Raw genomic sequence first — 14,896 nt, 5'->3', positions numbered from 1 at the left:
ACATCGCCACTGCAGGTTCCCACTCGAGTCACACCTCCTACTAAATTGGAAATACATCACCACCATTCTGTCATTCTCACTGGATCAAAATCCTGAAACTTCCTTCACAACAGCACTATGGGTGTATCTATACACCTGATGAACTGCAGCAGTTCAAGGTGGACTGGACAAGTCAGAAAATCAGTGTTGCAGGAAACCACACCTATCTAAGCAGAAGATTTCTGACATTGGTGCACTAGTTCAAGAAGACCCAAGACTTTGTTGCACTGCTCGCCATGTCCTTCCAGTAACTATTGAAATCACAGTGGCCTTGAACTATGTCACCTCTGACTTCTGCCAAAGATCACCAATGGACCTTGGAGGCACCTCTCAAGCAGCAGCCACCACCTTCTCGAGGATAATTAGGGATGTTCCACAAATGCTGACATTCCAAGCGATGCTTACATCATATGAAAATTTTTCAAATTGCAGACTAGCCCTGCATTAAAAAAATGGCCAATGATGGGCTAAGAATAACTAAAGGAGAGCATGAAAGTATTATTAGATGCTGTAGATAAAGTGGATGGTCTGCACCACTCCCCGCCATCTGAGAGCATGCCAAAGCCTCAACTGCAGTTGGAAACCTCTGCTCTGTGAATTCCACTGTGCTTTTGTGCGTGTGAGGCCCCATCTGTACTGGCCAGTTCTTGAAAATAGGGCATCGGTTGCCAGCGAGATACAACGGTGGCTGCAGCTTGAGAGGTGCCACCAAGGTCCATTGCTGATCTTTGGCAGGAGTCAGAGGCAACAAACATCAAGGCCACTGTGACTTTAATGGTTACTGGCAGGATGTGGCGAGCAGTACTACGACGTCTGTGGTCTTCCCAAACCAGGGCACAAATGTCAGAAACCATCTGTTTAGAAAGGTGCAGCTTCCTGCAACATTGATTCTCTGGCATGTCCAGGTAGCTTCTTCAGCGGTACTCTCAATGCTAAGGGTATGGCACCTGTTGCCCTTCTGCCCTTCATTCTTCTTCTCTGCCCTTCTCATGATCAGGGTTCTCTATCTGCTCCTGAGGATGTTGCTCCTCATTGCTATTCAACCCGATTTCCATGTACCACGGTGAGGTGTAACTTTGCTTGATGTCTTGATTGTGTTCAGCTGCACTCTCAATGCTTTGTGGGCGCCCGTCTCTTATGGCCCTCTGATCTCTGGAGACTCGCATTCTTGAGCATGCCCAGATTCGTTCATTCTTCTCAGCCAGTGCCATCTGTATGCCATTGGGTAAGTGCCAATCTCAGCCATGCACCCCTTTATGGACCCAAATAATTCAACGGCGCAGCTTTGACTGGCTTACTGATGTGTTGCCACCTCCATCTGTTTGGGCTGTTCCTGATCCATCATGTAACCCGTATTCCAGCTATTATGGTCCAATAACTCCCAGTTATTAATGGAAAGAATTAACACCACGATTTCACATTTTAACCAAAATGTTTTACTGCACAAGAATAAAGCAAGTACTGTCTTCATACAATAGTGTGTAAACCATTATTATTTAAACCCCAAAATCTCAAGAGACCACTTACAGTTTTTATTCCACCCATCAGTTTCCCTATACATTGCAGGATCTTGCGAGTTCCTTCACTCCTGAGACCAAAACAAGATGTGCCACAGCTCCTAAGAATTCACTTTAATTGTCCTCAGTTTCCAAGTCTGCTACTTAGATTTCCAGACCCTCCCCATCTCTCTCTGCAAGAATTCCGCTGCCAATCCCTTTTACTGGCTTGAACAGGCTTTTGTGAGGGCCACTAAGACTTCAGCACGAGTTTGTAGAGTCAAACAGAAAGTAACTTTTATTTACCACAATATTTACACAGCACCAGTAGTTCACTACTAGTTCTCTCTCTCTAGCTGGTTAGCCAGCTCTGGGTGTGAGAGATCCACACTAGCCAGCTCTATTTATACAGCTGAAAGATTTGTTAATACCACCCCCCCCCCCCGCATTGGGGGGAGCTCATTTTCCTCAAGAATAATGGGGTAAACAATTGTTTCCAGCCAATAGGATCCGGACAGGTTATAATAGGCATATCTGAAAATTTAATCCGCCGCTGGCATTGTTCTCCCCGTGTCTTCCTGGATTTCCTCCGGGTGCCCCGGTTTCCTCCCACAGTCCAAAGATGTGCAGGTTAGGTGGATTGGCCATGCTAAATTGCCCTTAGTGTCCAAAATTGTCCTTAGTGTTGGGTGGGGTTACTGGGTTATGGGGATAGGGCTTGGTTAGGGTGCTCTTTCCAAGAGCTGGTGCAGAATTGATGGGCCAAATGGCCTCCTGCACTGTAAATTCTATGATTCTATAGTGGTGATGTCTCAGGGTTAGTAATCCAAAGATTCAGATTGAGGCTCTGGTGATGCAGATTTGAATCCTACCATGGCTGCTGGTGAAATTTAAATTCCAATTAATAAACCTGAAATTAAAAAGTTAGACTTGGCAAGTATTGAAATTCTTGTCAAATCCCTTCTGGTTCACTTATGTCCTTTAGCGAAGGGAATCTGCCAACCTGTGACCCCCGACTCACAGCAATATGGTTGACTCTCAAAACACCCTCTGAAGTGACCTAACAAGCCACTCAGTTGTACAAAAAGAAATGAAACCAGACAGATCTCCCAGCATGACCTCAGCCCCGAAAACAACAACGGCACACCCAGGAATATGAACAGAAAATGCTGGTAAAACTCAGCAGGTTTGGCAACATCTGTGGTGAGAGAAATTGAGTTAACTTTTCGTGTCTGCCTAGAATGGCAAACCCAACCCTGTTGACCCTGCAAAAAAAACCTTGCTAACATCTGGGGGTTTGTGCTGAAATTGAAAGAGCTGTCCCACTGATTAATCAAGCAACAACCTGACATAGTCACACTCACTCACAGCATCATACTTTATAGATAATACTGATATCACAAGATGCTGAAGGCACTGGATACAAACAAAGAACAATACAGCACAGGAACAGGCCCTTCAGCCATCCAAGCCTGCGCCGATCATGTGACCTCTCGAGACCAAATGCCTGTATCCTTCCAAGAAACATAGAATTTACAGTGCAGAAGGAGGCCAATCAGCCCAACGAGTCTGCACCGTCCCTTGGAAAGAACTTACTTAAGCCCACGCCTCCACCCTATCCCAGTAACCCCTCCTAACCTTTTTGGACACTTAGATCGCTCCCATTCTTGAGGCCAACTCTACCCTGGCTTGTCGTGACTCCCCCAGCCCCAATGGGCCATCTACTATCCACCCCTTCCCTCTTACACCCCTTTTCCCTTTCCCATCTCCCCTGTCTCCTCCCCTCTTCCTCCTTCCCTTTCTCCTTCCCTTACACTCCAACTTAGTCTGCCTCCCTTATCCAGTCTTCATCCAACCCCCTCCCCTCCAACCTAGTTAGCCTGCCCCCCCCTGACCAACCTCCCCTTCACCTTTACTCCCCCTCCACCTGCCTCCCCTATCCAGCCTTTCTGCAGCTTGGCCTCCCAGTCAGAGGGCTGAAGTTTCTGAGCAGTCTCCTCGAAGGCCAAAGCAGCGGCGACTCACTTCAAAGTCCAGGAAGAAACCTGAAGTCTACCTCGCCAGGTGCACAAAAATGTGAATGTCCTCATTTCTGGCTGGTGGAGAACTTCATTTGGAGGAGTCCTTCATTCTGGCGAGCAGGCCTTTTAATAGCTTGCTTGACACCCGAATGCATGCAAAAGGGTTTCCCGATACAATTCATCAGGAATCTTGACCCACCTTTCAAGTACCAAGAACTTCATTGCAAAAGTTCATTCTGCTGTGGGGGAACTGATTTCTGTCCTCCTGCCAAATTAAATCCCCACACCCGCCAAGCATCCCGTTGCAGGCAGGACCAAAAGAATCCAACCAATAGGTCAGATTTTACACTCCCCGCTTTCCACAATTTGTCACTTGCAGAAATATCTTCCCTTACTACCGTCATTGCCTGTTAAAATAAACCAGCACTTCTCCAAATCGGGGGAAGCATTTTTTTTCTTAAGGCTACGTGTTATCCTCTTATCCATGTCGTTTTAGAATAGAGCATAAGCAGCTGGAGAACTGTAAGAAGGCTGATAATGCAAGCTATTTTCTGCTGTCTCATCTTAATCTTGTTACACAAATGATTTGTGAAGGGATTCATGAATTTTAATTTTACCCTTTACATTAGCCTCTCGTGTCAAGCACCCCAGCTGCCGTCTGCAGGAGCTGGCCACCCAGCCTTACACTTTTCGGAGGGGCGGGGGGGGGGGGGAGGGGGGGGGGAAGAGAACTGCCTATAATCCTAACACTTATGCAAGAGAAATATGGACTTACCAACCACTCATGAAGCTGATTAACAGAGATCAGGAAGAACAACTTTGCCCCTTAAACTTTTCACCTCTACCTGATTGCCACAGAGCTTGTCTTTTTTTAATAGCACCAATTCACAATATACAGGCAACTAATTATTACAATTGGCCACTAGTCCAGTGTTCCCTTCTTAGTGATTGTATGGGCACAATAAAATACATTCATCTAACTAAAGCTATTCTCTCTGAACACCATTCTCCTATTTTAAGAAAACCTCTTTTGTTTTTACACGGACCTCCAAGTCATTTCTTCCTTTCCTCCTGAAGCTGATGGTTTGGCCTTGAACACCGCTGTCTTCTGGTACAAGCAGGTGGCCTTCATGTGTAAACCACTGTGTAGACCGTATGGCCTGAATATTTTGCTCCCTGTTTGGAGGCACAGAATTGGGACAATTCCCAATTCTACAAACCCAACCTCGGAGAAAGTGCGCTGGAAGATAGGATTTTTAGTCTATGGGGGTGGGTGAAAATGGAATCTGGTGGACGATCCCTAGGTGAGTGCGGAGGTTACTGCTGCGAACGCGGGCCGGTTGGAAAGCCTGCCTTGTGCACCGGCGCTGTTTTTGGAAGTTTTTACAAAATAAAAATGAAACAGTCCTCACACCCCCTCTCTCCCGCACACCTATCTATGCCACCTCGTGCCCCCTTTCATTCTCATGGCCTCTCATATTCTCTATACCAACCTCTGTACCATCAACCTATGGCCCTTTATATCCCCTCTGCCAACTTGATGCTAACTCGTGCCTACCCATTTCTCCCAACCACCACTTTTGTTCTTACACCCACCATGCCAACTCACCAAATATCCATCACCGTCGGAGCCATTCATGCTAAGAGATAAAAAAAGTTATTCAATATCTATTGAATAATTCACTATTTTAAAAACAATTCCACTTTCATTGAAAAACCCATATGCCACATTTCACTTCCTTTAATTCCTTATAAAAATAAGCAATGGAATTAATAATCTTTCTTGAAAAAGTCTATAACTACTTGGAGCTGTCAATTCAACTAAACTGAGAAGCACCCTATTGTGATAATGGAAGGTTGTGAAGTCAATCGTGCAGCACTACTCCAGTAATAATATCCCTTAGGCTGATGTCACAGACTGAATGAAATAGCAAACACTAATTTTTGTTTAAAAAACATTTGAGACAGCCTTTTTCAAATATTTAAAGGCCAGGGGTTTTAAATTCCTTGACAACTTGACCAATCGTTAAGGCAACCCCATTTAGTTGAGAGTTGCAATGTGTTTATGCACTTTTTACACACATTCATGTCTATTTTTGAGAATCCCAAGAGGCATCATACCTCTCCTAAAGGGCATCTGTCATCTCCCAAAGGTGTCCTGGGACCATATCTAAAAGCGTGCAGCACCTCTCCAACAGGTACCCCACCTATCCTGGCAATTCAGCAAAGTTTAGACTAGTTACTACCAGGTCTAATCTGCATCCGTCGTGTTTTCCATCTCCTAACTGACAAAAGACTGACAAGACTGGAGACAGCTGCTCTTTTATATGAATAGCTGCTTCCGTGAACCATAAAAATATACAACCTAGAACCAGCTTTTGTTTGCCCCTGCAAAAAATAGTTGGTGTAATGTTTGGGTGTGACACTATCAGATCTGAGCCTCCAAAGCCAATTTTGTAAGAATGGAGAGGCTCCACTTTCCTGCCCTATCCCTGTATCCCTTCATTCCCTAAGTATCCAAATATCTATCCCTGAATCTACTCAATGATTGAACAACCACAGCCCTCTGGGGTAGAGAATTTGATTGATTCGTAACCCTTTGAAGGACAAAATTCTCCATATACCAGTCATAAATAGTCAATCCCTTATTCAGAGACTGTGACCACTGGTTCTCGAGACTTCCTAGACAAGAGAAACATCCTCCTAACATCAACCCTTAAGAATGTTGTATTTTTCAAGGGGATCACCTCTTATACTTCTAAATTCGAGGGACTATAGGCCTAATCCATCCATTCTCTCCGTACAGGACAATCCCCTTAACCCAGAAATCAGTTTAGAACCATTGTCAATTGTGTTTTTATCCAATTCCCAGGACCAGGACGAATAGCTAAGGCTATTTTCGTTAGAAATTAACTCAACATTGAACTGGGATTCTACTGGGCGGCACGGTAGCACGTTCTCCCTGTGCCTGCGTGGGTTTCCTCCCACATGTGCTCTGGTTTCCTCCCACATGTCCCGAAAGACGTGCTTGTTAGGCGAATTGGACATTCTGAATTCTCCCTCGGTGTACCCGAACAGGCGCCGGAATGTGGCGACTAGGGGATTTTCACAGTAACTTCATTGCTATTTGTAACAATAATTTTTAAAAGACTTGGATTATGTTATTTTTTTTAAGATTTGGAGTACCCAATTCATTTTTTCCAATTAAGGGGCAATTTAGCGTGGCCAATTCACCTATACTGCACATCTTTGGGTTGTGGGGGCGAAATCCACGCAAACACGGGGAGACTGTGCAAACTCCACATGGTCAGTGACCCAGAGCCGGGATCAAACCTGGGACCTGAGACAACAGGGCTAACCCACTGCGCCACCATGCTGCCTGGATTATGTTCTTTTAATGGAAAGTCCAGTATATTTGAGGTTTCTATATCTTACCTTTTGAGTGTTTATTTATTCTTGATTTACAACATACAGAAACAAAATTCTCTGCATTGCAGTACATAGATACCCACAGCAAACAATGGCAGACACGCTGTGCTCATTTCTGGTGTACTCAATGGGTTCTTGTCATTTGATCAGCCAGTGGGGCCCATAAATTAACCTATTGATTTCCCCCTGTTTTTTAATTGGTTGGAGTCTTTGTTTTGCACTTGCTATGTTTAATGTTTTATTGAAGAGACAGAACAGCTTGTAATCCAAGGAAAGCAGATGCCTATTTGTCCATATGAAAAGCTGAATAAACATGTCAAACTTAGTAATTTGATTTTTTTCCTTTTTTCTATTACATTTTTCATTTTTGTTATCCTTTGTGGGAAATTATTTTCAAATGTTACTTGCAGATATTAGCACATGCACGGGACCCCGTTATAAATATAGACACACTCCTGGGGAGCCTGTAAATATTGACCATGGCATACTCTCTTAACTTTATAAGGGCAGTGCAAGCATACAAGAGAAAACAGTAATATCAATACATGAAAATATTATAATTTACTGGTGTAAAATAACAGAAGCAATGTGGTAGTAAGTCAACAGGTGTAGAAATGTAATTAACTCAATGTCCAGGAACCATAATTTGAAAGCCATAATTTAGCTTTCCTTTACCTCATCTACCATTATTTAATGGAGAATATGGGCTAGTGACGTGCCTGTAGGTTTACCAATTTATCTCATTCGTGAACTGCTAGAAATTGTACAGGAATGTCCTTCAAACTTTGTTTTTCTGTACCTTTTGTTGGGAAATGCAAAGACGTTTCTGATTGGATGCCTACCTGTTCACAAAAGTGACACTGAGAGCTCATCAAATTGAGAAATGAAGATTGTTTTATCTCATCCCCCTTCCAGTTTTCTTCCACACTCTCGTGAAAGCACCACTTTTAATTTCACAACCAACTGTCCACCCTCATTTTGAGACATAACTGTGCTATTAGGCTGTCCTACCTTGGGAGTATCAGCACTTTGGCCCAATCTTGCTGTCAACCAGTGTCCATTGTTCCAGTAGCTATTCCTACTGGATCACAGTTAGGTGGATTGGCCATGCTAAATTGCCCGTAGTGTAAGGTTAATGGGGGGATTGTTGGGTTACGGGTATACGGGTTACGTGGGTTTAAGTAGGGTGATCATTGCTCGGCACAACATCGAGGGCCGAAGGGCCTGTTCTGTGCTGTACTGTTCTATTCTATTCTATTCTAAGACCAGTAGCCTTGGTTGTTTTGTTTCCTGAAAAACCCACCACCCCACCCCACCCCCACCCCACCCCTATCCCGTTGCAATCCTAGCTCACAGCTGAAAGGCCAATTACAATGATCTCGCTCAATGGAGGTGAAAAGGGCGTATCGCCAATTGGCTGAAGAACCAGCTAGAAGCCCATGTTGCCTCTTGTAGGGAAGGCCTGCCAATTAAGTGCCAATCAGGCACTTGATAGGTTAGCGGTGAGCAGTCCTCTGGGATCAAGGACCCTGGGGCTCGTTGTCCTGACTACAAAAAGCTGCTAGCCAATCAAAGGCCGGAAACTCTTCTGCACCACCAAGGAGGCAGAGGCTCCTGCCAGTGCTCCACACCCACCCGAGGTCTGAGATTGAGAAGGGACCCAGTCACAGGTGGATGATGGCAAGAAGGAGATTGCAGGATGGGGTCGGGGGGGGGGGGGGGGGGGGGTTTAGGAGTACAGCTTTCAGATTTCCTGGTACGAGGTTTCTTGTGGCTCCATCCCCAACCACACCCTCCAACCTAGGAGCCCCCAAACAAATATGCCATGGTTTGCTTGTTGTGCTGCTTGCATGGTGATCCCATGCCTGCCACTGGCTGAATACAGTGCAAGCATTAATTGGCAGCAAAGTCATCTTCAGGCCTTCCTACTTTGAACTTAATTGGGGTAGAGGTCTCTACCTGATTAAACGCATCCCACCAAGCCTTTCATAGGGAGGGCACCAGTTTCCACTCAAGATTTTCTGTTGCAAGACTCAAGATCAATTACCTCAGTGGAGGCTGTGGATCTAACTTCATTATTCCATATGACTCAACTCTGCATGAGCAGTGTATGACGGTTGCTTGGATTGTATGGCATATGTCCAAGAGGGATGAGGCAAGCTTGCTAGAAGAACGATAAAAATTGTGTTTTGAAACTTAATTTAACTTGGAATGACACAGAACTGAAGTAGTACTGGTTCTTCCCAATAGGTTGCAGTCCTTGCAAACACATCGGGCTGGATTCTCCGTCGGCGGGATCTTCCGTTTTTCCGGCAGCGCACTCATGCTCTTGGATTTCCCGATAGCGTGGGGGTGGACATCATGGGAAACCCCATTGGCTGGCTGCCGGGACGGAGGATACCACCGCCGGCGGGGGTGCGCCGCACCAGAAAACGGATGTGGCGGGACGGAGAAGCCCCCCCATGGCGATCCTCCCTCTACCTGTGCACTTGGTTTTCTTGTCAATGTAGGGATCCACCTCCGATTTCTGACAGCTCCTTTCTGTGTACCCATCCAGCAAGTTGACCTGGCCTCTTTGTGCTGCTCACTGCTCCCTTGCTCAGCCACCGCACCCTGCGCCAGTGATGGGAAATTAAGAGAGGAAATGAAGTAAAATGCAGGAAGAAAATACAACAATAATTGAGGTGAAGGGAGAATTGAAAGACATGGGGACGGAAACAAAAATGAAGAGGATGAGACTGAAGCAGATGGTCAGAGAAGGGAGCAAAATATGAGGCTAGGAAAGGAGAGGGAGAGGGCGATGAGAATAGAAGGGGGGAGGGGTGAAGGAGAATGAGTACCAGCTGGAGATCGAGAATTGCAAGGTGATAAAAGCAAGGGACATAAGGGGAATGAGGATAGGCAGTGGTGAATGGAAGGAAAGAGGCAGAAGAAATAGAAAAGAAGAGACGCTGGGCTGGATTCTCCGCCCTCACGACGCTGTAAACCCGAATCGCGATCCCGCGTACAGCAAAAGTTGAAGTTCACTCCCGGTGCCGATTCAGGCGCCATGCCGACAGGAGCATGCAGAACCAGCATTTACATGCATTTAGATGTGATTAGCGGGGTGGACACAATGCTCCGTGGAGGTCTTGCGGGCATGAACTACGACAAGTATTTACAAACGTGGACAGGCGACATGGCTGCTGAATTAGAGCGGGAGACTAAAAAACCACTGAAAATCCATTGAAAATTGTTGGGCTTGCTTGGAGTGGCTGCCCGGGCCGGGGGTGGTAGCGGGAAGCAACTTGGTGTCAAGTCTGTGGACTCGGTGTCTCCCTTGGGATCAGGGTGGCCTGGCTCAGGCTGCCATTTCTGCATCTGTCTTTTAAATGCACCCCTTTGGTGATACAGGTTGCTGGCTGCTCATACTGCTGAGTGCTGCCTGGATCCTTTGAATGCTCAGAAGGCCTCTGGTCATTTGAAAACCTACCCAAGCCTCATTTGGACACCCTCATACCCCCAGTGGTACCACCGAGTGGATGGGTATGGTCATGCCCAATCAGGAGCTCACCAGGAGTTGGCACTCCACAGAAGCGCTGCCCCACTGTAGAGGAAGCAAGGGAGCAGCAGAGCTCATCCCAACCAGAGGACACCATGGCCTTTAGCGCTAACTCCAGCCCCAGCTGTTAGAACGCCTGTTCAGTCAGGAAATGCTCTGAATTCATGCCGGCAGAGTGCCAGAGTTCTGACTCTCTTACCAAATAGCACCCCCAGTGGGAATGTGGAACGCACCTAATTCAATCCCGACAACAACACTTGGGGCATGATCCATTGGACACTGTGCCCAAAAAGCAGTTTGCCGCAGCACAGCGGGGCCGATAAAAGCCAGGAGACCCTGCTCCCGGGATCTACCCGGCTCACAATCCAACGCGATCTCGCGAGATGTTGCTATGTGGATCGTGCCATTGTGGACGGGATTACTTTTTGGTAAATCTGCATATTAGAGGCTTTGGGATTCAACCCATTCGCCTCGGAGGGCCCAGGCGAGCGCCGTTCATACTGGTCTCAATAAACAGGGACCAGATGGAATGGCACTTGTGGGTGTCTCCCAGTGGATTGGAGGTTTCCTGCTGCATGCCCTTTGAGCTTGGTTGTTCCCTGGTGCTGCTGGTGCCACTGAGGCACCCTGGCATTGCCAATGTGCTCAGGGGGCACTGCAGCTGGCATGGACACTGCCATGGTGCTAAGCTGCAAAATTTTGCACGCGTGCGATCAGGTCAGGCTTGCCCTGCGTGGGTGTTTTGGAGGGGGGCGTGGCCCTTGATTAGTGTGTTTGGGCTTGGGGAGGGGGGGGGGGAGTGTTTGGTAGTTTCTTCGGGGGGGGGGGTGTTCGGTAGTTTCTTCGGGGGGCTTCAGAGATCGGGCCGGCATGTAGAAATGGCATCCCAATCTCCCGCTACACTGGGGAGTTCCAGCAAGCGGTGCTCCCCAACGTACAAAACGGGGCTATGTGCGGCCTCGGCTGTGTGTTCTCCGCGAGTCGCGTTGTTTAGCCATGTGTTTCTCAGCTCTGTGAGCGCTGGGAACACACACGCTCACTATGGGACTTTGTTCCCAATTAGTTGAATTACGCCCTTAGTCTCCCAAATGGAGAATCCTGCCCATTATTTTCCAAACCTGTGGGTATTTGTATCCTTGTGTCGATGGAAACAAGTGGCTATTAGAAATAAGGAAAAAAATTGCTTCGACTATAACTTGGCAAAATGTTTCTGTTTTCTTAGATGAAGGATGAGAAAACCGAGAAATATGATGAGAACCTCCACTATCCTGTCCTCATCACTCTAACAAAGCAGGAAACAGCCATCAATCCCCAACCAAGCTGAGACCTGTGAATGTACAGATGAAGCCGTGGTTCGTCTAGTGGCTGCAGCCATCAATGCGAAAGCACAGTTCGTTAACAAATTTCTCCTTGAGGACACTCATTATGGAATAATACATTTGTTGTTGAAGAGTAAGAAAAATTTGTAAGTGTCGGCTCACCCCTTCCCCTACACACAAACTGCACACAGTTTGCAATGTTTCACATTTTACAATTAAAGCAGTTTGCCTCACTGAAGGTGGTTGCATACAGGTAACTTCTTTTCTGATTGCTTTGCTATTTAAAATGTAAAGTCCTTTCTTTTCGAAGGTTTTTTTTCCTAATGCTGTTTTCCTACCTAAAGAACGTTATACACTTGTTTATTTTTCAATAAATTTATAGAAAAAATCTCCTTTAATAATAAGTAATCTGCAAATCCTTTTATTTTCTTCAACTTTTTGGCACAAATCTAGATTTAATGCAAAATGCTTTAAGCTTGGGTGGCTTTCAATTCCGTTTGCTTTACCTATCTTCATCATTGCAGGAATCTTGTAAACTTGACCACTTAGCTTTAGTGAGTTAAAGTCTGTCCAACCCTCTGCCCCTCCCTTCCAATTATGTATGATTAGTCTCAGTGTGTTGTGTCAAGATGAAGGAGTGTGCTGAGTGGTTCTTATCTGTTCAGGTGCAAGGCATGCATGCAGTTTCATACTTTCTGCAGAGAATGAATCTCGGTGGTAACCTTTTTTTTAAACCTACGCTTTGGAATAATTAATTTTAAACCTCCATTTGATGACTTCACGGCAGATAACTTGCAGCTCTCAGAGTGATTCCTAAATATTTACATACATAATTCTCATCAAACTATCTCAGGAAAAACCTTCCATCGTTGCACACATCATCTGAGCAATCACTTACACAACCAAAGTGGTGTTAAAGGCTGGGACAATAATTTAGGACAGCAAGTTGAAAGCAGTTTTTTAGCCTTGCTACTTACTCAAATGTTCCTTTAACCCTAGTTTTTTTGAAGTAAAAACTTGGAGTTTTTTTGGCTTTGCATTCCTATTTTGTGCTTTTCATTGCATTTTTCCTTTCTTTGTCCTTCTTCCTGTGGTTAAGTAGATCCTGAAAGAAGGGCTTAGAAGTTAATACTGGGATCTAGTTGTAGGATGTATACAGTAGCAGAATCTCAGAAGCTGAGCAAATGATGGAAGCTTAGTGTTGCAAACTGAGAAGGAAAATTGTTTTTAATTAGCACCTTGGTAAGAACTGCTGATTAATAGCGTTTGGTTTTGTGAAGAGCTTTCAGCTGAGTAATTTGTGCAGCCATTACAACAGTTTTGTCAGAGCTCCTCTCCTGTTGTTAAACACAAACAGCAGATGATAACGGCCCAAGATGAGTTTGTCAAGTAACAATTTGCATTACTGAAGAAATATCATTTGCACTGAGGTGCAGTGGCTGATGATGAACTAAAAAGTTTTTTTTTAAAGCTTTGGGGAACAAAACTGTTCAGTGTCAAGATGCTCTTTCAATAAGATTTATTTTAGCAATTTCCATTGCAGCTTAAATTTGTCTGTGTATGTATGACTCCATATGTTTAAAGATGTGTATATATATCTGATTGCTATGCCAGGTGGGGAGTGCTATGAGCCAGACTAATATCACAGCAGTGGCAGTTAACCACTGAAAGGCCTCAAAATGATAAAGTTTCAAAGTAATGCCGGCTCTAAAGGAGATTCAGGCAGAATAGAAGCCTCTAAAGTAAAGCTATAGTGTGCTGATGTGAGTGCAGAGTCGTCTACCCCACCTTAAAGGTCAATTTTATGGCTGTGGCCCCCAATATGAAATTGGTGGGCATGGTAAAAATCTGAAATTCAATGCAGCTTCAGAAATGGAGGGCCTCCAGCAACGGGTGTCATTAAGTGCTTTCATCATAATAAACTTTAAACTGTTGGCTTTATGAATTGCCAGGCAGTTTTGCAGTTGCTCAGGAGGAGATTGCAGTGTCTTAAGTGTGACAAGCGCTATTAGGAATTGTGACCATATTTCAAGCATACTTGGCTTTTCTACTCCCGGGGTGATTGATGCCTATTAGTCAGCATCTGGGAAGATTTTCCAGTGGCAATCTTAATTCAAGAGCTTTCTGGGCTTTGACCTGCTTTTTCAAGGCATTCGCTGAGGAGTTTTGTGAGAAGAGAATGTGAGAGGATTTGTGGCCACATTTTATTAATTCCATTTGAGTTTCCTAATGCTGTCATATAGAAATGGTTTTCATTGTTTCTGGGGTGCTTGTTTGCCTGCTGTTCCTTTCCACATGTTCCTTAAAAGAATTATTGTGAATAAAATTGTAAAGCTGCGAGATACTTATTTTTGGAAAAATAATTATTCAGATCAGCTTTCTAGAGATCTAATATAATACATAAACGTACCATGAAATGACCAAGTGCTAGTAATTTCATGTTAAAATATATGTCACACAGTGTCAGCTGAAATAATATATAAAAGATACACAACAACAATAGGGAATTGATTCTATTCATGAAGAACTTGAAAGCTCACAATCACAATTGAGTTATCAAGTTATCAAGGCCTTCTTCGTAACTGGAATGTGTTCTACATTCCAGTTTCCCACTGATAATGAACATGTAAAATTAATTAAATCTGTATTTTTTGTCTTTACAGTTTTGCCATTTTAGTTACATTAATGCTATTTTCAATCTTGATGCTGTGCCTTGTGCTATCAACCTTGCCATTTCACCTAAGTTTCTGAATTTAAAAAATATAACGCCTGTTAGAAGATGCTTTTGTATTGCCCATTTGATCATGTGCAGTGCATCTCTCCAGCAATAAATGGCTGGTACCTTGAAAATCCTATTAGAGGGCCAAAGAGTTTAATCTACAAACTATCCTCGGTCAGACTCCAGTTCATTTTACAACAGTGAGTCATCTAGCTATGATGAGACTTCTGACATGATGGAAAACTAGCAGTCAGATTTTAAAATTTACATTTGTGCTGGTGTAAGGAATTGACTTGTGTGCTTAACAATTTACATCCACACAGCATGGTGTA

At 44.6% G+C, this 14,896-nt stretch overlaps 1 protein-coding gene across 2 annotated transcripts in view; it reads left to right on the top strand.

The window, feature by feature from the left end:
- camkmt (calmodulin-lysine N-methyltransferase) overlaps positions 1-14,185 on the top strand; it is a 391,947-nt gene extending 377,762 nt beyond the window's left edge. For both annotated transcript variants that reach the window (XM_038813436.1, XM_038813430.1), the window contains exon 11: positions 11,749-14,185. In XM_038813436.1, coding sequence (XP_038669364.1) covers positions 11,749-11,850 — 102 coding nt within the window. In that variant the 3' untranslated portion in view covers positions 11,851-14,185. The remainder of the gene's footprint in view (positions 1-11,748) is intronic.
- The last annotated feature ends 711 nt before the right edge of the window (positions 14,186-14,896 follow it).

This window comes from Scyliorhinus canicula, chromosome 1 (assembly GCF_902713615.1).
Source record: "Scyliorhinus canicula chromosome 1, sScyCan1.1, whole genome shotgun sequence".
Classification (NCBI taxonomy): Eukaryota; Metazoa; Chordata; class Chondrichthyes; order Carcharhiniformes; family Scyliorhinidae; genus Scyliorhinus; species Scyliorhinus canicula.
Note: the sequence above shows the minus strand (reverse complement) of the source record. Positions and strands in the feature narration are given on the sequence as shown.